General features: G+C 44.6%; 1 protein-coding gene across 3 annotated transcripts in view; it reads right to left on the minus strand.

The window, feature by feature from the left end:
• Nucleotides 1–14,333, minus strand: part of TAT (tyrosine aminotransferase) — a 31,488-nt gene extending 17,155 nt beyond the window's left edge. For all 3 annotated transcript variants that reach the window (XR_013639299.1, XR_013639298.1, XM_078868466.1), the window contains exons 1-5: nucleotides 14,170–14,333; nucleotides 8,992–9,202; nucleotides 7,526–7,630; nucleotides 5,398–5,465; nucleotides 958–1,116 (exon numbers count right to left, since the gene is read on the minus strand). Coding sequence is in view for 1 of the 3 variants with exons in the window: in XM_078868466.1 (XP_078724592.1) it covers nucleotides 958–1,116; nucleotides 5,398–5,465; nucleotides 7,526–7,630; nucleotides 8,992–9,202 (543 nt within the window). In the remaining 2 variants the exon portion in view is untranslated. The remainder of the gene's footprint in view (nucleotides 1–957; nucleotides 1,117–5,397; nucleotides 5,466–7,525; nucleotides 7,631–8,991; nucleotides 9,203–14,169) is intronic.
• Nucleotides 14,334–22,730: the final 8,397 nt, after the last annotated feature.

The raw sequence follows: 22,730 nt of genomic DNA on the forward strand, positions 1-22,730 counted from the left end.
CTGTGAATTGTGCAACTGCCTCAGGGCACTGGAGAAAAAGCGGCAGATCGGACAGGGAGTGGCCCTTTTCATTGCTCGCACTTGGGCTAATGCCGACCGGGCTACACCAATTGCCTCAAGCAAGAAAACAGGTTGTTGTTAAATCCACGTCTATCGCTTCTGAATGTGAACAAAGAAAAAACCCGCCACGACGACCCGTGCCTGGCGCTTGTTGCTATAGGCGGCAGGTTTACATTCACGGGGTCACGCAGTAAATGATTAACGCCCCCCCCCCCCGACGCACGGGGTGGCCAGTGAACCCAGGGCCACTGAGTGGCCAGCGCGGGGAACCTTGATCCACGGTGTCACCGCGTTGGGGCTCAGCGCCCTTCTCAAGTAATTGTCACGATTTCTCTCCTGAAGCCCTCTCGTTGTGGCTGGCAGAGCTCCTCGACGTTGGCATTTGGCTCCCAAACGCATTGCCGTCAAATGCAAGAATGGCATTTTTACAATTATATTTGTCAATACTTAATACGTGAGAAACAGAGTAAAGGTGTATATCTCATACATTGTGTTTCCATGGTGTTTGCCTGTCATCTATGGCCATCGAGTAAAGTTACTTCCTATATTTTCTTTATGATACAAGAACCGGAGTCGCGGTACCAAGTGGAAGCAGGTGCGTCTGTGTCTGTGTGTGTGAGAGGGTGGGGGGAGGGGATCTAAACCCGTGGGTGCACACGAGGTGAAGAGAGAGACGATACCTGCTGCTGTTTTCCTCGACATTATTTTGTGATTTCCGTCGGGTTAGCGGTATGTGGGACGTGCGTGACGAACGGCCCACCCATTTATAAATCTCACGGGTCAAAAGTTTGCTTGACATTGACTGTGTCATGCCCCCCCCACCCACCGCCCCTTGTTATGCCTCCCCCTTCCCAGCCCCTCCAAGGTCATGCTGCCGGGTTGTTGATGCACACTGACCAGCAGCTCGTAGTGCTTGACGTGAATTCCGTGCGAGGTGGCCAGCGTCTTGTAGAGCGAGAAGCCGGGTCGGGGGACCAGAATGTTGTCTCCGGGATTGGCCAGCACGGTGATCGCCATCTCGATGGCCTGGCTGCAGCCACTGCCGAGGATGACGTCCTGCGCGAGACCGAAGGGACCGTCATTCGTTGTGTCGGGCGCCTCGGTGGCGAAACGTCGACTCCCTCGCCTGGTGTGCAGGAGGTTGCGGGTTCCATCATGACCCTAACACCTGCTGTATATGTGGAGTTTGCATGTTCTATCTTTCCGTGGCCGTGTGGATTCCTCTACAGGTCCTCTGACATTGTGTAGGCGTAAATGCCAATTTGAGCTATATCCCTCCAAATGTGCCAATTGATATAGTTTTTTTTCAGAAAACAGGTTTCGGTGAAAAGCAAGCAAAGATGTTGATGCATTGCAGACGATGTTTCTCTGGACATGACCCCCAGCATCATCTGGTGTTAATGAATCAGCAATCACATCTGATAATTATCAAACCAGGTCACCTGCACGATTGCTGTCATGATACCATGGCACCTACTTGAGGACTTTCAGATCAGGTATCAAATCACTCGCGATCTGAGCTCTTGTGAACGACTGATTATGCTGGATGTAATAAACTTCAAGTGAAATGTCGAATATATTTGTCTAATTTTCAATTGGCACATTTGCCCATGCGACCACTTGATTCGTTTGGCTCTGTCAAGCAGTGGAAGGATATATCTCAAATGGGCATTATACCTACACAATCCAACCCCAAAGAAACCGATTATGAATAATAATTTTGGTCCTGAAAGCCTATTTACGAGAATAAAATGTATCATTATGAATTTAAATTGAGTGCCAAATATTAGAAAATTTGGAATCCTATGAGCATGCTAAGTATTTTATAGTCACCGTTTTATCCGAAATAGCTTTCCATTACAACGACAAATTGGAGTGCTTTTTCCATTTGGACTAAAAATTGGAAGATATAAAAAGCTTTAAATAATATAAATACGACACTAGCTTCATTGCATTCAGATACTTTGAACGTACAAAAAGAAATGAAATCTCCACGTAGTCGTCCGTGCTCACAAAGCTATAAATCAAAAACCAGTTCTGATTGTAAGAATGCCCTTTTCTATTCGCTATCCATTATCCACATGACATCACTTTATCAAGCGCTGGCTATGAAGATAGAGCATGTTGATGAAGGCAACTGGAAAATGGGGTCGGTGGACAGAGACTGGAATCATCTTTTCCCTCTTCATGATAAATGTATTTTAGCTGCGCATTAATACATTGTGAACATATGACTCAAAATTTAAATGTATTTTAAATGCTGCAAAATAACATAATTGTAATATCTCTTATATATATTTATATATTGCTTTGTAGGTTGTAATGGATTGTGCAAATTCAATTCTCCATATAGCCACAGTTTAAGTTTATAAGAATTCAAACTTTAAGTAACACCAATGGGATAGCGTGGGTGACACTGGTCCTGGTGCACGCCTGTATTATTATCATCATCATGGCACCCTCCGATCCGTGGGCCTCTGTGTTGTTGCAGTGCCTGAACACTCCGTAGCTACGCCACTGACAGAGCACACACACAATCTCGCTAAGTGATGCAGTTGAGAGACCGCACATCGTGCCATGGAAGTTCATCATTATCCTCTTGAGCCAGGAGTCCCACCCTTGTGTGGGCTCGGCTGTTCGGATTATATTTTTCCATCAACATCGAAGTTGTCTTGTGGTTGTTGTTGTTGTTGTTTAGCTTGCATCCCACTGGGATTTTTGCACACAGCGTTGGTGTACGGTGCTTTTTTCTGCAATATTTTGCTGTCTTTTCTTGGTTTTTCTGTTTGCACTTAGTCACATATTCACTTTAAGATGTTTTCTTGTTGATGTTTTGTTTTTTGTTTGTTGCGGTTGCACCCGATTGAAGAGCCGAATAGCTCACAGGGCTATACCTAATAAATGAACTTGAACTTGAACTATTCTGTGTAGAGAGGTTTCCTCTGCTCCTTCTGCCCTGCACTGGTGGTGTCTCCATAGCCCTTACCATCAATGGGTCTCTGTTTGAGTCTATGGGTCTATGTATGAGGGTCGATGGGTCTCTAATCTCCATAGCCATTCTCATTGCATTTTCCCTGTCTCATCTCAGCAATGCCCAAAACCAGAAAAGTCTTGCCTCCCTTTCCTTCTAAAGAATATTAGCAACCTCCGCTAAGCCCCAGAAAGTTAAATTAAGCCAAGGTTTACTGTTAATTTATGGGGACCAAATCGTATCTTTCTCGGCTTTTATGAAGTTCATTTGGGTGTACGGCTGGATCGGTTTTTCCGAGTTTATAACTTCGTACTGGTTTTAGTTGTGTGCACATATGCAACTGTAAAAGAATGTTTAAGGTGGCACTCTAAATACTTTCGTGAAGTCTATCTTCAAGAGTGGTTGTTAAGTGAAACACAACAAATGTATAGTTCCCCTTTTTCTCCATAAAACAGTAGCAGCAGCTTACAGCCACGAGGCAGCTAAGAGATGTCTGGCATTTGACCTTCATATTTACCGACGCTTTTTCAAACAACAGAGCGCGCGTATTTACATCCACGTACGCGAATGTTAATATTGTCCACAACTGCGCTTCGCCATGGTGGTGAAACAACATCGTCCGCAGTGGGCAATCCACTGCTGGATGAAAGCGCCTGCCAAACCGCCGACATCCCTCGCAATCCGTCGGCGCAACAGTCCACCGGGCGCCCGCACAGGAGCTAATTCTATTGCTCCATCTCCTCGGAATTCGTCCTTTGTGACATTCATGTGCGTCTACGGCTGGACATGTTTTTTTTACGAGATCACGACATAATGCTGGCTTTTATTTTTATACGAACACATTTCAACTGTAAAATATATATATTTATTTCGGATTCCGCATACTTTGGCAAAGTGTATCCTTATGGTTAGTCGTTAAAACGAAATGGATCGCAAAATATTTACAGGCAACGCCTCTCAATGAAACAATCGGCCACCATTGCAGCGTGGTTTCGGGTCGTGTCAGGCAAGCGATGTAGTTTGAGAGTCACTCTTCACGTTTCCCAACCCTTCATTCGACAACGGAGCTAACTCAATTACAGTCGCTTCGGGAAATTTCACAATTTTTCTCAACTGCAAAACGAAGCTGCTCGTGCAGGATAACAAAGAGCCCGTTCACCGCAATCCTGAACTTGTTTAATCGCAATTGAAGACGAGGTTGAAAGCCCACCAAACTCAAATCTTGTACAATACTTAATATATTTTAAACGCACAATGATGTCATTACACATGACATATCAGTATACCTACTACCGAGAAATACGTTCCAGAGATGCTCATGAATAGCAAATTCCACGGATAATGATATTGGCCTACGGAAACCTATTTTGAATGAATTACCTTAAATAAATAGGTAAATAATAAAGCTCATCACTTTATCTCTTCACACATTTTCTCTCAACATTTTATCTCACATCACTTTTTTCTCATCACTTTATCTCTCATTACTTTATCTCTCATCACTTTATCTCTCTCATCACTTTATCTCTAATCTTTATTGGTTGCCTTGGAAACTCGTGATTTTAAGTTCATGTGAACTACTGCCTATAATGACTTGCTCTACCCAAATGTGTTTCTTAATCCCGTTGGCACTTTGGGACTTGTTTTATACTTGATATCACGTGTGAGACATGATATCAAGTAATACATATAATACATTGCCTTATTTATCTAGGTAAGCCATACTCAGTCATAGAAGTTTTTTGGGGTCCTGCATTGAGTTTTCATTTTATTTTAATATGTTTTCAACCATTTAATGAGTGTTTATTATCCCTGTGGGAGGAAACTAGAGGGCTTGGACAAAAACCCATGGACGTAAGAGGGCAACACTCTATTCCCATACAGATGTAAACAGATGTCGATCAGTGCACTTGCTATGCTGCCTTCTTCTGGGGAGCCAGGGCATGATATCTCAACACCCACGGGAGGGGAGTTTCAGAACATCTATGTGTGATCCACCAACCTTCACTGCCTCCACAGTGCTGGACTACAGGCCACGTGCATGGCCACCACCGCCAACCGGCTAGATGACGATGGCGATGTCGGGCAATGGTCAAAGTGTATTCGTCTGTGCAGGACCAATGAAATTCACTCCACGTTTGAACACCGTTTTCTGGCTCCCATGTCACCTACATGGGCCAACATCCCTGAGCGGCAGCGGAGCGAAAAATGTGGTTTAAAGCATCGGGATAAGCGCAGAGAAACGATCCGTGCTAAATATAGGTATTGCAGCTACCTTATGTTTAAAACATGACATGATAAACGACCTGGAATTGCAATAACTTTTAACCATGAAAGGTGATGAATGCGACTGGAGGGCAACTAACCCTGGCCTCCAAAGGGGCTTCAGCGCAGGTGTAGTAGTCCGCGATCGCCTCTCTTGCTTGTTGATAACCTGTCGAATTTAACACAATTTAAATTAAACATGAGCAAAAAAAACATTTCACAATTGTTATACCGTACTGGGATATTTATACATTCTATTTTTAATTAAAAGCAGGCGAGTGCTCCCATCGAGGTCACAGGTGTAATTTCCAAGGGAGAGCTGAGTTACAAAGCAGCCGGTGAGAATAAAGCAACCGTCACCGGAATTGGGAGGCAAATGTAACATTTTATAGACGACAATTCTACGATTGTAATGTGGTATTCATTTATATTTCTTTGTTATATGGTAGTAATTTTAGTGCGTTTGGAAGGTTTACATTTTTTACCACTTAAGAAAGACCAATCCGCTAAGTGGCTCCCCAGTACAATGGAACATTGGCCGAGCGTCTGCCAATGTTTACTAGGTCAGCGGCAGAGCGAGTGGCTCACAGTCGGGAGGTTGCGGGTGACATTTCTTGTTGAGGGGTTGAATCTGCCCATCATCCCACTGGGGGTGGTAAGATTAAGTACCACTTGTGGGGAAAGGCCACAGTGGTTGCTCTATGAAGAGATGTTGTGCCTGTCATGGGAATGTGCAGTTTCGACCAAGGGCTCAGGGCTGTACACAGGAGAGCAGCACCGCCTCAGCAGGAAGCCACTGTGACTATTAGACGTACACAATTTACTGGATCTTATTAGGAGATAGGAGATGGCATTAACAAAGATTGCATTAATTGAATTGAATAGGAAGTCGTTATTGTAACTATTACGCATCTATTGTATGTTATTGTGAGTGCTTTGAATATTATTGATAAGAAAATAAAGCAGTTATTTATAATTGAGCACATACAGTACCTCATCACCATGACCGGCAGAGCTGGCAAGGTGAGGACGAGCTGTTCTATGCACGCTGCTAATTCGGAAAAAACGGAGTCGGCTGAAATGTCTTTTGCCACGTAATGTGACTGGATCGAGTGCAGGGGATCACAGTGGCTTTGTAAAGACCTTGATTTGTTTGATTTGTTTTTTCTTCGTATGCAGTGAAATATTCACTCCATATTAAAATATAATGACAACGAATGTTGTTTATTGTGTCTGTAATTGAACAGTAATATTTCAACTCAAAGAAGAAATAATCAAAATGTATTATCGCTGTCACATTGAAGCCGACATGTCTAGCTATTTAGTTAATCCACTGCTGGATGAGGGCTTCCCAACTCCACTTGGGTCATGGGGGGGGGGTAGTTTGACCATACTTCACCATGCCGGCCAGTGCGGGTTTTGTGCAGGCAGTTAGCGCAGGCAGTTAGCGCAGGCAGTTAGCGCAGGCAGTTAGCGCAGGCAGTTAGCGCAGGCAGTTAGCGCAGGCAGTTAGCGCAGGCAGTTAGCGCAGGCAGTTAGCGCAGGCAGTTAGCGCAGGGAGTTAGCGCAGGGAAACAAATAAGTATAATGTCGAGTACGACAAAGCATTAAATCAACTTATTTCATCAGTAACATGCAAACACCGTTATCATTTCATGGGACCTCCTTTGCCAGTACCAAAATATGAGAATAGGTTTTCCCATTTTTTCCGGCAACAAAGCAGGTGTTGAGATGTTAAAACACCAAACTGAAACCTTTTACAAGGAATCATATCACTGCATTAACCACAATACTTGTGGTCACAATGCAAACAAAACAGGACCAGAGGACGCCTTTTGGCGCCTCTTGGCGTCCTCTGGTCTAACACCGTTTGAGACGAGGCTCAAAAGAAAGCTGTCTCTGGTGTGGACCAACCAGTTTCTAAGACAATGCATATATTATCAGAGTATGTTTTTGTTTTGCATTCTGAACACAAGTATTGAGGTTAATTCAGACATGATTCTTTGTAAAAGGTTTCAGTTTGGTGTTTTAACATTCTAACACCTGTTTTGTTGCCAGAAAAAAGGGGAAAACCTATTCCCAACGTTATAATTGCCACGTAAAAACGTGTTCGTAATTTAACATGGGCTGCAGGCGTTACAACATTTCCTTCCTTGGGCACAAGCGCAGCTTGCGTGCCGTGGTGGTGAGTGGGGCTCGCCGTGGTGGTGAGTGGGGCTCGCCACTCACCTATGGAGGGAGCGTAGCCGTCGTAGTTGCCGGAGTCGATGGCCTCCTTGACGGCCGTGCGTACTACGTTGTCCGTGGGCAGATTACGAAACACCGTGGGGTCGCCTGGGTCGGGGAAACCAGGCGGAGGAAGGTTTACACGAAGAGAGAGGGGAAGTCTGCAGCACGCGGGTCAGACACAGCCCACGACTTAATGTTTTTCAGCCAGCAAACTTCCGATTAGCACGGTTGGCTATGTACAGTGCGAAAGAAGTTCAACACGCATACATACAAATTATATTTATCCATCACCAGATGAGGCCTACTGAGCTATATAGCGACTTGGTGACAAATAATAGCTCAATGAAGTGGCTTATCGCCACTTCATTATTGCAGGCAAATACTCGAAATGCACGATTCTAAATGAGGAGGGAAACCGGAAAACCTGTATAAATATCCTCACGACCACGGGGAGAGAGACATGCAAACTCCAAATATACAGCAGGCGTCAGGGTCGGGATTGAACCTACGGCCTCCTGTGTAGCAGGTGAGGTAGTTAGCATCTCACTGCCGTGGTGCCCCTATCGAGTACTCGAAGGGTAAAAAACTGGGACCTGACAACAACACTGCGTTTCTGATGTAAACGCGCGCGGCACTCATTTCTCTCGGCGACCCCAAATTATTCTTGGATAACCTTCTCGTGCGGCTCTCTCTCTCGTGATAGGCCCTCCCGCCAGCAGTGGCATGAGCAAGCAATTGCAGGGCTGTACCTCTTCCATTAGCAATTGGAAAACGCGACGGTCGGGAAAGAGGTTCCCCGAGCTCTGCTTTACACCGTCGCCTAGAATGTACCACCGCATTATTGTCATCGTGAAATGCAGGTCCTGGCAACCGTGTTGAATTAATGTTCCGCTGCAATGCCCTATCAAGCAAGTTAACTTGATGCCCACACACGTGCAACCATAGCACCAGCTGTCTCTCTGTTACACGTAATGGGATATTGAAGCTTTTTTTGTAAGAAACATAATCTAAATGGTAATGTCACCTCTATTTGCTTCTAACTCTGGTAAAATATGTCATGAATATTTCGAGACCTTCCCTAATTAATGAAAACTTAATGACGCTGCCACCACATGTTTTTAACGAATATGAGATTTGTTTAAAATGCAGACTGCAACATGTGAAATACGTTTGCAGAGAAAATGTATGTGTCATTCCACTACATTTTCAGTACATTTAAAAACAATTCAAATCAGTGTCTGGAGCCCCGGGGCTGGTTGCCCCTAATGCTTGGCAACAACAAACACGCCCATTTGGGAGCCTTTTTGTGTGAGACCTGGAGACATTTGCCCCTCCTCCTCCTCCTCCTCCACCGCCCCCCCTAGGTGGAGCTGTCTCCTGGTATTTTGAAATATTCGTTTTCCCAGAATATGCCCCCGTATTTTGTGCGTCGAAGGAAGGGGGCGACCCTGGACAGCAGGGCTCACCGATGGAGAGAGATATCATGGCCTTGTGGGGGTTGGGCTCGATGTGCATGGAGTCCACGATGGCACGGATCGGGTTGAAGGTCCGCTTGGCCATCTCGGAGGCCTGCACGTCCCAGCGCTTGGGTCCCACAGCGCCGGCCAGAGCCCGATCCCTGTGCCCGTTACCCGCGGTCACTCCGTTCATCCCGTTAATGGTCTGGTTCGCCATCATCTGACAGACAACGCAGGGCAAAGTCGTAGTACACTTGGTATCCGTGGCCATTCTTCGAGCACGCACGCTATCAAGTAAAGAGGGTGCTACGTTTCACAGACGGGGTGTGCGGGAGTTTTGAAGTACGGGGCGACATTGCTTTGTGTCATTGCCCAATTGAGTAATTATCCTTATCTTGAGTTCTCCTCAACTGGTCAAATAAAACTTAAATGAAACTTGCAACGTGTGGCTCATTTTGCCATGATGCTGGCACATGCGGGAGCCTCTGCAATTTCCGAATAACTTGACGGAATCTTTGAGGTGCACTGCGAAGCATCGACCAGGATGGCCGCAGGGTCGGAAACCACAGACCTCTGGAACAAGCGGAAAACGCACTGCCCCATTAATTTCATTTTATTGTATACACAGGGCAAATCGTTTGTATAATTCTTAAATCTAAATTGAAAAAGAAAAATTGAACTGCTTTTTGTGTTCAGTTTGTTGTCCTTCCCCGCACCTCTGATGAGCACTGTTGGCTACGTACGGTGCAAGAGAAGTTCACATACATACACAGATACTCGCTCACCTAGACAATGACCCTGGTCCCCATGCAGCGAGTGCGTGATTGGTTACAAGAGGCATGGAATAATTATGTGGCGTCCGCAATCATCTGACATAAGCCCACTCCTCTGGGCGTTACACTAAAGACTGTGTGCACTTGACAAAATCCGAGATATCAATTGTTTTTATTTTGTACACACGACAATGTGTTCAGGAACTAAATGTCAAGATCTGCTCGCCACGAGATGGCCTCTACACAACATTGATGATGTTAATTCAAATTAAGCTTTGATCAGTAAATATATCGATGACCGAGGCTTATGCCTCACCATAGAATGGTGGAGGAGGAGAGTGTCTATAGAGAGTGAATCAGGGCACTGAAACCGGTGGAAAGACATGTAGCGGCTTTGAAATAAGATGTTTTCGACATAATCTCTCCCCATTATTTTAGTGGCGGTATCTATAGCCGGCCCCGAACGTATGAACGTGGAAATTGCACCAGATGAGATGATGATCGCACCCACAACACTTTGAATGTTATGATAGAATAATCTATCCCTTTCAATTCCTCGGAGCGGATTTTGTTTGATCTCGCAATATTTATTGACTTTTTGGACCTTTAATAGGCTGCACATACACCTCTAGGTTATGGAATCACCCTTTTGTTATACTCATGAGACAATGCTGCTTCTGATTACCGAAACTAGTGGCTGCATTAATGTGCGTGGGGCGTAGTACCAATAAATCGTTATCCCATTTTGGAGATGACTTTCGAAATAATTTTTAAAACGAATCCGCGCTTGCTTTTATTTTATTGCATTATCGGTGTGTTCCTCTCAATGCAGCATGCATAATTAATTAATAACGCACTCCAGTTGATATTCACGTTGAGTAATCGAAACAACACTCCCATTGTTGCTGAGTCAACATTCTGGCAAATCGCATGGTACATTTGCCAAACAAGCGGCGGACGAATCCACGTAAACAAAACATTGTGGAAGCTGCACCACGCACCCACCGCATCGAATGATCAACGATGACAAGAGAGGAAAAAACCGTTGCCATAGACAGTGGCTCCCCGTTAACAATTCCAATATGTGGTTTGGCAAGGGCAACATGAGATTTGCAACATCTGTACTCACAGTGGGAGGGAGAGCGATAATGCAACGGCTGTAGACTTGTCGAGGAGTCCAGGGGCTGGTTATGGACGTTTTTTTGGGTTGAACCTGTTTCGCTACTTTATCCCGAGGAATTCATCATAAATAATGGCCAGGCTCTATTAGCCACGCGACATTGAGATGCAGCGGGCCTGTGCACAGATTTCAATCTTAGACGAAGCTTGGACATTAGTGCAAGGGCCCTCTCTCTCAGTTAGGCTTTGGATAATTTAATTATTCATATGCACAACAGAAAATTATGGGTGTAATTTAACCAACATAAAGTAAAACTTTAAAGCGAAATCTCTTTTTCGTGCAAATTATCCTAAAGGTAACATTTTCATTCGACAATAAGTTACATAAGGTAATATTTAATAATTAGTACCATATAGATGTATTTTATTTCAACTAAAGCACATATTACTCGTGTCGTTCTTTATTTATGTGCTATGAAAAGGGCCGTTGCCCAAAACGTCAGCTAATTATATATATATTTCCCTTTTAATGCCGGTGTTATTGACGCAAGTGTTGCGTATATGTAATGATTGTAGATTGTTGTACCAAACCCCTCTGATTCCAACAATGTCAGGGTCAGCCCGAAGGCACTGGGGGGTTGGAGGCTTGCACGGAATGCAGCAATGATTGCATCATGCGCCTCAAATTTTCATTCTGAGTTTGTTGGGGACATGTCCCCATCATGTTCATACTGGCCCTAGGTTCAAACAATATAGGCGCAGCCCTGAAATGATTTGCTCACGGACACTGGTCGCGAGAGTTGCCTCCAGTCGTCTTTGAAGAGGTGGGAGTCCCCACACTTCACTCCACCACATGCGCGACCTTTCCGATCGTCGGACTGTGGCGCAAACTCTTCTCTGGTCGATCCAGCAACGTTGTAAGAGGTAAAGATGCAGGCCTGCGATTTGTGCTAGCTCACACAGGGAATCCTCTAGCTCGCTGTTTCTCAAACTGTTTAGGTCTGCAGACCACTCAACCGATGCAAACATTTCCTTTTGACAAAACGCATTCACTTCTCTCCAAATGCCGCTCATGCTAAATTATGAATATTGACGGAACATAACCAAAACAATGTAGATCTTAGAGTTGGGTACTTTGATCAGGGTAGTTTACCAAACTTAAATTTTATAGTTATTTCCGGATCAACCTGCGTTTGCGTCACAGCCACCGTGGCCCACGTTTGTTTGTCAGCTCATCCACCGACGCATTGGGGCATGTAATTAATACTAATAATAAACATACATGTAATAAGACTTCACATTTACTGTAATTATAGTAATTATTACATAGAGCAAACTCGGAATGAAATCTGTTATAGTTAATTCATAATGGTTAAACAATTATGCAAATGTACGTATTCTTACAGAGGTTTAGTTTCTGTGTGTACATCCCTCATTAATAATGCAGGTATTTACATAATCTATTTAAATCAATGCATTCCGATTTAAAATGCGGGTACCAACTGATTGAAATGTCTAACGCACGCGTGCAAATTGCCAAATTACCTCACTGCTATTTCTCTACGGAGGAGCTTTGAATGAATTGTTAATTTGGGCTCAGCACGCAAGCAAAGTTGCAGTAGGTCTCGGACTGATAATGAATAACCAACTCCAGTCAAAGAACCGTATGGGAATTGTTATCTTTGGTCATCGACCATATACGTAACTCAACGATAAATAGGGTTGGGTCCTTGTATAAGAATATAAAGAACAAAATAGATCAGCAGATAAATATGTCTCCATATATCTGTTTCTCAGCATAAAAAAACCATTTTAACAATGTTAGAGTTTTTCAAACGCTACATGAAAATAGTGTGCCTTTAAAACAGTATATCATTCATAGTTGCCCAACAAAAACAAATATCTAAGGTATCTCCTCTATACCTGGGCAATCGTAGGGTCGATACTCATCTGTATGTGCTGGGCGATCGGCGCTACACCCTGCGCTACACCCTGCGCTACATTCCAGTGGGGTAGGGGGGGGGGCAGCAAGTTTAGATGTCCGTTGTACTTTCGAGTTGTACTCTGTGTAGTTCGGCACGATGTCCGACGTTTCGCTCCACGTGCTCGCAGCTTGTTCGAAAACTGTTTTGGATCAGCTCACTTTCTGGCTCAATTTTATACGAATGTGTACGTCACGTAGCAGCTCACTTCCATTCCTAAAGACGCTCCCACAGCAAGTGCAGCAAAACGTCGGACATGCACATACGTATGTTGAACTTCTGCCGCACCGTACGCAGATAATCGCGCTAATCGGAGGTACTAATATCCTTCCGGTATTAGGAAGCCTCCTTGCAATATTAGGAAGCCACTGGAGCTATGAACTCTTTTTTCAGAACTGCTTTTTGTGTTCAGCTTATTGTCTTGCTCGCACCTCCGATTAGCACGTTTGGCTACGGACATCCACACACATCGGATGACAGCATGTTCATCGACACAGTACAACCCGGTAACACGACGACGAGATAAAGTCCTCGTCCCAATCCCTCCACCCACCCGCACAATGGAATGTAGAACTTGCACAAAAACCGCGAACACCTACCCAGGGGGCAGTTGCAATACAGCAGGCACCTTTGCTGGTGCGTTCTCAAAATGAACAATATTCTAGGATATTCCTTTTTCCAAAACTCCACTCGTTGTCCGTCACGCCACTCTGGCCGAAGATGGCTTTTTTGTGCTCCCTCTTTAGTCATTCAACCGGTCAGGGCAGGTTCATTTGCATTCGAATGGGTAAAACTAATGACATGTGGAACGGTGAGCCGTGATGGGACATTGGGAGTTTAGAAAAGATTGCCTGTTAAAGTCTCCTACGAGCTGAGATTTTGCAACTACTTGAAGTTAAGTTTATATGAGCGATAAACCATTATTCTCACTTTGTCTAAGCTTTCCTACTCTGCTGGATGCATTATCAAGCATAATCATACTTAAAATCCACAATATCTTTCTTAATATGTTTTAATTTAAACAAATCGTTTAATAGATTATTTTAAATCTATTATTTTGACATCCCAAGTGGGACACTTATGCGATGATAATACCTTTTTTGAGCAAAGATTTAAAATATTGTACCGTAGTCTGATAACATTTACAAGTATTACATATTTTAAATATTGCATTGTGCGCATGTTTATATATATTATAATATGCACCGTATAAAAAATGGTATTTATTCTGTGCGTTATTTTCAGAAATAGCAATATGGCACAATTTAGTCTGCAAGTAAACTTCATATTTTATCTAAAAATCATAAACTTACCGGTCGCGTAAAACGATGTCACGCACAACTCCACGAAAGGAAAAACAAATATGAAGATTATCGTTTATACTTTAGCGAAGTGGAAAAACAAAAAACAATTATGGACAAATGTCTAATAGTCAATCAATGGGGATGTGAATCACTCCAGTGTCAGAAAAGGTGAGGGTCCTCAGCTTAAATAAAACACTCTGTGGGCGGCAAACGATTTGAGTGTAGAGATTGGTGGATCCTCTGGGGGTGTGTTTGCATGCCTGTGTGGGTGTGTTTGGTCAAAAGTGGGCAGTTTTTTTTCTCTAGTTTTGAGGGCATAAACTGTCACGACTACTGTTGTTTTGAAACGCATTGAATAGCATATTGTTATTTTGAACATTGAGTACTGCAAACTCTCCTCTTGCTGTTTTGGAGTTAGCAGAGAGGTTGAGATGAGACTTTTATTGATGACAGTGTAGTAAAACAAAGACAACTACATAAATAAGGGCCCTATAATACAAAGCAAATGTCACATGAAGCAGGGGTTTAAATGGATCTGGGTATTTGTTCATGAGGGCCCTAAAGCAAACAAATAACTTTCGATTTAAAGCTTTCGTGACTGCAGGGATTCATCTTCTTGGTTTTTTCGGTAAAGTCACGTAGAAGGGAAGTAATAAAATAATAAAAATAAAACATAATAAAATAAAATAATAATATAAAATAATATAATAATATTTTATTATCTTCTTGGTTCTTTCGGTAAAGTCACGTAGAAGGGAAGTAATAAAATAATAAAAATAAAACATAATAAAACAATTCTCACGACGTTTCGGCTACAACGCAAGCAGCCGTCTTCAGGTGAAGAATGAGACACTGCCAAGCTAGGAGCTTATATATAAGCTGAGTTGGAGGTGGAAGAAGAAGAGAGCCTTAACAAAAGAATGTGCATATCAAGAGGAATTTAGCATATTCATGGGAAATGCGTAGGAGGTGGGCGGGGGGGTTTCAAAGTCATATTATGCCCATGCATTATGCAGGATCAGCAGCACCAAAGGGAGGGGGGGGGTAGCATTAACAAAGGGAGGGCATGTTAATAGCATGTAGAAGCAATGAAACATCTGAATGGGAAAACGGTGGCAGGAGATCCGCAGCGGAGCAAATAATGCATTCCCTGTGGAGAACACAAGATACACAGTCAATGCAGTCCACTCACTGGCATTCCACTCACTGGCATTAACTGTGTATCTTGTGCTCTCCACAGGGAATGCATTATTTGCTCCGCTGCGGATCTCCTGCCACCGTTTTCCCATTCACATGTTTCATTGCTTCTACATGCTATTAACATGCCCTCCCTTTGTTAATGCTACCCCCCCCCTCCCTTTGGTGCTGCTGATCCTGCATAATGCATGGGCATAATATGACTTTGAAACCCCCCCGCCCACCTCCTACGCATTTCCCATGAATATGCTAAATTCCTCTTGATATGCACATTCTTTTGTTAAGGCTCTCTTCTTCTTCCACCTCCAACTCAGCTTATATATAAGCTCCTAGCTTGGCAGTGTCTCATTCTTCACCTGAAGACGGCTGCTTGCGTTGTAGCCGAAACGTCGTGAGAATTGTTTTATTATGTTTTATTTGTATTATTTAATTACTTCCCTTCTACGTGACTCTACCGAAAGAACCAAGAAGATGAATCCCTGCAGTCACGAAAGCTTTAAATCGAAATATTTTATTACTTCCCTTCTACGTGACTTTACCGAAAGAACCAAGAAGACAAACAAATAACACCTCAATATTTAGGGATTATATTTAGCAAAGCAGTTTGGTGGCCTCTCATAGGCTCCCAGCGATCTTTGGCTTCTATGTCTATCAATCAATGGAAGGAATCCAGATGATTGGTGAACGGACATTTCTTGTTGTTTCAAAAGTGATGTATTTCAAAACGGGTGAAATGAATGATGTTAATGCAATGCGATAGATGTAATGGGTCTGGAGGAACAAACAATAACTGTGGCAAGTCCAAAGTGTCACAATTGATGTCTGGTTCTCATTGGGAGGCCCCATTCGACAATACATGGAGGGGGGATATTTTCTCTCGTATTTTTGTATCGGTATATATAACACCTTTAGAGCTGGTGTTGCAAGCAAGTTGACTTAATTTAAACATGAGTAGATTGCATTTATGTATCATACAGCACAACCAGAGCCGGAGTAATGCTGGGGACGTAGGGGCTCAAGCCTGGGGCCTGAGATTTTGAGGGACCCTCAAGATTATACACTGCTTGACAATGGTTGAAACGCAATATTATATTAAACCCTATAGCTAATTTTGTAATAAAACCATAGCGACCCGATCAGTCTGACTACCAGCTATGTGCAGACATTTAAGCGTAGTTTTTGTTTCACCTTGAATTTTATTTGGCGTTACAATTTGTCGATCACATAAAAAAAACAACAACAACTAGAAATGAAATAACCAAGGTGAAAAACTGTGGAGCATTTGGTATCGGGTGGTGCTGGTGGTGGTGGTGGTAAAACCATCAGGGGGAGGAATCGAATACCCAAAGAGTGGCCCCCCAAAGCAATAACAAGCCTAGGCCCCCCTCCAAGTGAATCCGTCCGGAGTACAAAGTGACATATCCAACTTTCTTTGGAGTGCAGGATTGCTGCTTCATGCGCACGTCCATTCACAAGATGCAGCTTTGATCCAGTTTAACATCTGATGAGTTCATTTAGGCCTTCCCCTCTCATACCCCCCTCCCCCCTATTCATCCAGGCCCCTAATCATACAATTATGGTGTCACTCATCTCCCTAAACTGACCGGCTGGTCAACGACGAAGCTTAAACGGATTGGAATGGACATCCACTGTGGAGATTGAGTGATTAAGTGATTTCATGTACCGGTTCTATGTGTATTGTTCATCCAGCAGTGGATTAACCATGACTGAACTTGTACAAAGTGCACAGACAAATAAATGAATGTGGGACACACTGAAAGCCTACGCTTCCATTCGTATTATGATCAGTGAGTGCATCATGGACATATTTAGATATACAGTACAAACGATGTGAATAAAATCAACCATAATAGAGTTGTTTTGGGTTAAATCGCGTAAATCTAACCCAAAAAACTATATTATGGATGATATTGGTCGCGAAAGTCTACGTGTTAAACTGAATCGAACTAATGACTTGTTGATACTGCGTTGGCAGTGGTGCCCAAGCACATATTACAAATAACTCAACACATTCACAAAAACACCACCCTTAAGTGCTTTGAAGAAGGGCATTTCCCGAAATGTCACATATTAAATACGTTGCTTATACACGTTTCCTTTTAAGGCTGTGTTATTGACAAATGTGTTGAGTATGATGTATTTAATGATAAAATCACGTGACTTCCACACCTCGAGACACATGGCAGCAGAGTGAGGTGAGCCGAGCAGCTGGCATTGCAGAAACCTCTGCACGTGACGTTGAAGACGACACGAATTAACTGCAGCCCTTTGTCAACCCACAATTAGATGAAGGTCTACCAATGATGTGTCGGCCATTGGAGTTGTTTGACCATACTTCACCACACGTCAGACTGGATGGGTGAATGTGGGTGGATAGGGGGTAGGCCTGGTCCAGATATCACTCACCGCTGATGTTCACCGCTGCTGGGAATCGTAACGCAGTGCAATAGCCTCTGCACCACTGCCCCATTTATATTTAATGGTGTTGGTTTAAGTGCTCGTGAAGTAAACAATTCACGTCATAAAAGGTGCCAGGTAGAGCTAAAGAATGCTTTTAGGTTTCGATATATCTCCACAGCGTGTGGTTTGCGATTGTCGTTGACTCTGGCTGTGGTTCATGTATCAATGCTGAGCTGGCTTGGGGGCTGTCAGTGATCTGAGATTTTATTGAACTTGGAAATGCAATCGATTGGTAAAGCTATGTTTTTTTATCTCCAGAATTTGTAACTTGATAAGGAGGTGTATCATTTAAGTAATTAAAGTTTGCCAGTAATTTGCATGCATAATGGATGTTTAGCACTTTAAAACTGTAGAGCTTATGTACAGTCCTATCGCAGCACATTTAATTATTTATAAGATAGTATGCTCGTGGACCTGGGTGTCGGTCAAGCTCACAGCGATAGACGTGGAGACTTCTTCAAGGTAGGTTCCATTTCATTCTCAAACTCCAACTCCAAACCCATATGCAAGAAGCGTCGCACCGTGCCTCTAGCTCCACACGACGTGTGAAGTGTGCAGGGTGGACGACACTGCGTTGCGAACATAACATACTGAGTATTAACCATCCATATAGGCGACGGATATAAGTAATTACACCCTGATGTGAATTCTTAAATGGGGATGGGGGGGGGGCTTCACTCAGACTCCTACTTAACAACAACAATGACAACCGCCATTTGCCACTAAGTTGTGGTGAGGTCACCACGGGTGCTTGTGCCAGGCTATGTGCACTTTAAGGCCACGTGAAGTGTCAAACGCCCACTGACAGGAGGTCACGTAACAGACCCAGGTACCATGGGTTGACTGACCGAGATGACCAGCAGATGCACCACCATGTGCCCTTTACTGTGCCAGCTTGCCAGGTTTTAGCCACCCGGCACTCCACTCATTGTTCTGTCACTCCTCTGCCCTCCGTTGTTGCTGGGCAGCAACTGCTTAGTAGCGTCCTTCACGAGCCTCCTCTAAAGAGGCCGATCTTGCCACTGCTGGTACCAGTCATTGGCAAGTCCACTTAGCTCCATATCCTCTTGTACCACACCATTCCATATCTTCTATAGCCAGTGCCGAGCCCATTTAGCCCTCTTTATTCGGCCGAACAAAAGTGATTTGGCCATGCGGTGGCTGGGCATGCAGGCTACATGACCCAACGAATGCAGCTTTACCTGTCAGAGGAGCTCACCGATGGGAGCGTGTCCAGATCTTTCAAGAATTTGTTAGCTTCTTACACAATCCAGCCTGGTTAAACCCAAGATGGATCATAGACAGGCCAGCCTGAATATTTCTAACCAGCGAAGATGTTCCATTATGGGGGTCCACGTTTCGCATGCATCGAGAAGGGTGGGCATGACTTTGGCCGTGAAGACCCACAGCTTCAAGTGGAGTGACAGACCGGGTAGCTTCCACACAGCGTTACGCAACCAATCAAAAGATAATGCCGCTCGACTGATTCGGAGTGAGACATCTTCTGTCTAACCAGAGCTGGTCATAAGCACCCTGCCCAGGTATGGAAACCTCTCCACTCTCTCCACAACTATCCTGTCACCAATAGGGAGTTGAGGGCATTAAGTGTTTGATGACACAAAATACCCAGGCAGGTGCTTCGTTTTGGAGGGGCTGATGGTAAGGCCCCCACCCTTTAGTAGCATGCTCCAGGTCAAGCAGCAGCATCTCCAAGTCCTTCTTTGAGTGAGCAGTAATCAGCAGATAGTCAGCATACATAGCATGGTTGACCAATAGGAAGACATCCCTTGACAAGACCCGGACATCGATCAGCATCCCATTGTACAGATATGGAATGCTTCTTGAACTACGTGGTCAAACAAGATGTTAAATATTGTAGGCGCCAGAGGACATCCCTGTCGCGCCCCAAGGTGAACAGGGAATGGTTGTTACACCTGGCCACGTGCCTTTACCCAGGCCTGCCCACTGTCATAAAGGCTGTAAATGGTTGTGAGTATAGTCAAGGACTCCAAAAGCAGGAAGAACAATCCAGAGCCCTGGCCTATTGATGGTATCATAGGCCTTTACCAGGTCAATAAAGCAGAGATGTAGGTCCTGTTGGAATTACCTATACATCTGTTGTATAAGAAGGACAGAAATGGCCCTGACCTGAAATCACATTGGGGATATACACGTCTCTCTTCAGTGTTCCTAGGAAGGCAATGTTGAATAATCCTTGCCAGGATCTTTCCCGACACACTGAGGAGCGAGATGTCCCTGTTGTTGTTATAATTTTCTGTGGTGCCCGTTTTTAAACAGGGGGACCACCAGGGCATCCTTTCAATTTTACAGAACTCGTCCAGTGTCGCTTTTTCTCAGCCAGCTGGAACACCCCCTCCATCAGCTAGGGTCTCTGGGGAGGTTTGGATCACGTGCCCAAAGCAGCCATTGCAGCTACATGAGCCACAGTCCTAAACCTCACCCAATTCCCCTCGGCATCAGGAGGAGGGACTATGCAAACCCCAGCTGCAAGCGATGATGCAATTATCACTTGCAACTTTCATCAGCTAGCTGAGACCAGGCCACTAGAATGGACATTCACCACTTAAGGGGAAGAATTGCAGGCGCATCTTACAGATGACAAGCCGATGGTCAGTGGGCAGATCAGCTCCACAGTCGGTCCTGATGTCAAGGACATGGACCCGCATCTGCTGTTCCATCACTATATAGTCCAGCAGATGCTATTGCTTGGACCCGGCATGCATTCATGATGTGTGGATGCACCGATGTCAAACAGCGTGTTGGTAATTACAAGACCATGGGCTGCACAGAAGTCTAGCAGCCTCCTACCATAGTTATTGATCCACTCTGGCATGAAAGTCACCCACCAGGTTCACTCTATCCCAGGGGGCCACTGTAGCTAGCACCTGTGATAGGAGGTCCTCGAAGGCATCTGACTAATTGGACTTGCCCCCATCCCTGCACTGATGTTTATCTTAGGTGGGGTCATAAGCAACAACCACCACCCTTCCTCACCTCCCGTTAATGGAAGGCGAGCCCACAGTAGCCTGGGGCTTACAACTTCCCAAACCTAACCACCATGTTCTTTGGTTCTTTCGATTAAGTCACGTAGGTATAAAAAACAATAGATCACGATGTTTCGATCGCAATGCAAGCAATCGTCATCAGTCATCAGACGATTGCTTGCGTTACGATCGAAACGTCGTGATCTATTATTTTTTCTACCTACGTGACTTTACCGAAAGAACCAAAGAGTATGGATTCCTGCAGTCACGAAAGCTTCAAATCAAAATCTAACCACCATGCTTTCACGCCCCCTTCATTCTTTTGTTTAAAAGAATAGCCACTCACTGTAGTTTGGCAGTCTCCTGGCCCATGTAGAGAACTGTCCACTCCTCATAGTGACAGGAGCCAGAGCCAGTCCAGAGAACATCTTAAATACTGCCGAGATGCAGGTGGTACCGGTCCAGTTCCCGACAGAGATGCTTTCCGTCAGAAGATCCGGTAATCATCGGCGTGTCTAAATCCTGCATAGATGGGCGATTATTTTGCAGCGCAATTATACAATTACAAAACTGCTGTTCTTGAGGAACGCATGCCATACCTGAACAAGAACAACGTGAAAGGGAAAAGTGGCCAGTAAGTGGCTGTTACCTGTGGCGATCGCTGCGAACCAGACGCAAAGGAGGTTGGAGCCTCCGCAGAAGGAGACTGTTGTCGAGACTGTCCGACTCGCTTGCAGAGCTACCTGCAGATCTGCAAACCTACTCATTGTCGATTCTCATAGATTGTTCTATGCTCCGTGTGTCAATAAGTCGGCTCGCGAGCCCCGTGCTCTGTGACGCATTGTGAAGGGTCTGCTACACTCCAACCGCCCATCAACTAATGAAACCAGTCTGTGCACAATACTTGTGATGTTCTTCATAAATACAATAGCGATGATCAAAATGGCAGTTTATTACTTGAAGGCAATGCATTTTTTCGGTCTGCCATCTGTGGCCATCTGGAACCCTCTTCCTTCTGATATTAGGAAGCTATTGGCACTATGCACTTTTAAATCTAGATTGAAAACTCGTTTATTTGGAACAGTTTTTTTGTATTTAGCTTGTTGTCCTTCTCCTGCACCTCCGATTAGCACGGTTGGCTATGGACACCAGAAGTTCAATGTACATAGAGAGGAGTGGCAGCCTCTCCTACGCAGTGAGCGTTCGAACATTCCAGTTGCTGTTTGCCATTTCTGGAGAAACTCCGAGGGTACGGATTCAGTCTCCTGGCTGCGCGAAATGGAGTTTTTCCAGGATACATCATAAACGCCTGTCCTCCTGGGGCCTGTGGTACGAGCTTAGTTTAATATTTTTAGGTGGTTTCATTGTAATTGAATTGAAGGTGGAGGGGTTACCAGCCCCTTGCACCTGTCCAGAGCCCCAGTTGGTCGCTGTGTTGGCTACGAGCACCATGAGGAGAAATCTGATTGGAATTGGCCTTCCAATCATGGCATTGCTCACTTCCACCACAGCGTTATCGTCTGGCAACACCAAAGTGGTAGGGGGTTGTTCGCCGGAGCGATAGTGGAGCAGTTAGCGCACTGCGCGATGAATCTGGCAACCCAGGTTCGATTCCCACTCACGACCAACACCAGTGACGATTATCTGAACCGGTCCTGGGCCTCCCCTAGGTTGACTCAGCCTCAAATGAGTACCTGGTGCGGTATGCAAACATCGCCATTGGGGAGACAAAGGCGACAGGGCGTGGTGCTGGCCACCCACCCAGCCCTCGTGTGCCATGCCAGCCTTCATCGGTGCTCCTCGACAACAGCACTTGCCCCGACAGTCTGCCAAGGCTGGAACATCCTGTGCCACACATGCACACATTTTGTTTAACTCAAAATGAAC

Source organism: Lampetra fluviatilis, chromosome 26 (assembly GCF_964198595.1).
Source record: "Lampetra fluviatilis chromosome 26, kcLamFluv1.1, whole genome shotgun sequence".
Taxonomy (NCBI): Eukaryota; Metazoa; Chordata; class Hyperoartia; order Petromyzontiformes; family Petromyzontidae; genus Lampetra; species Lampetra fluviatilis.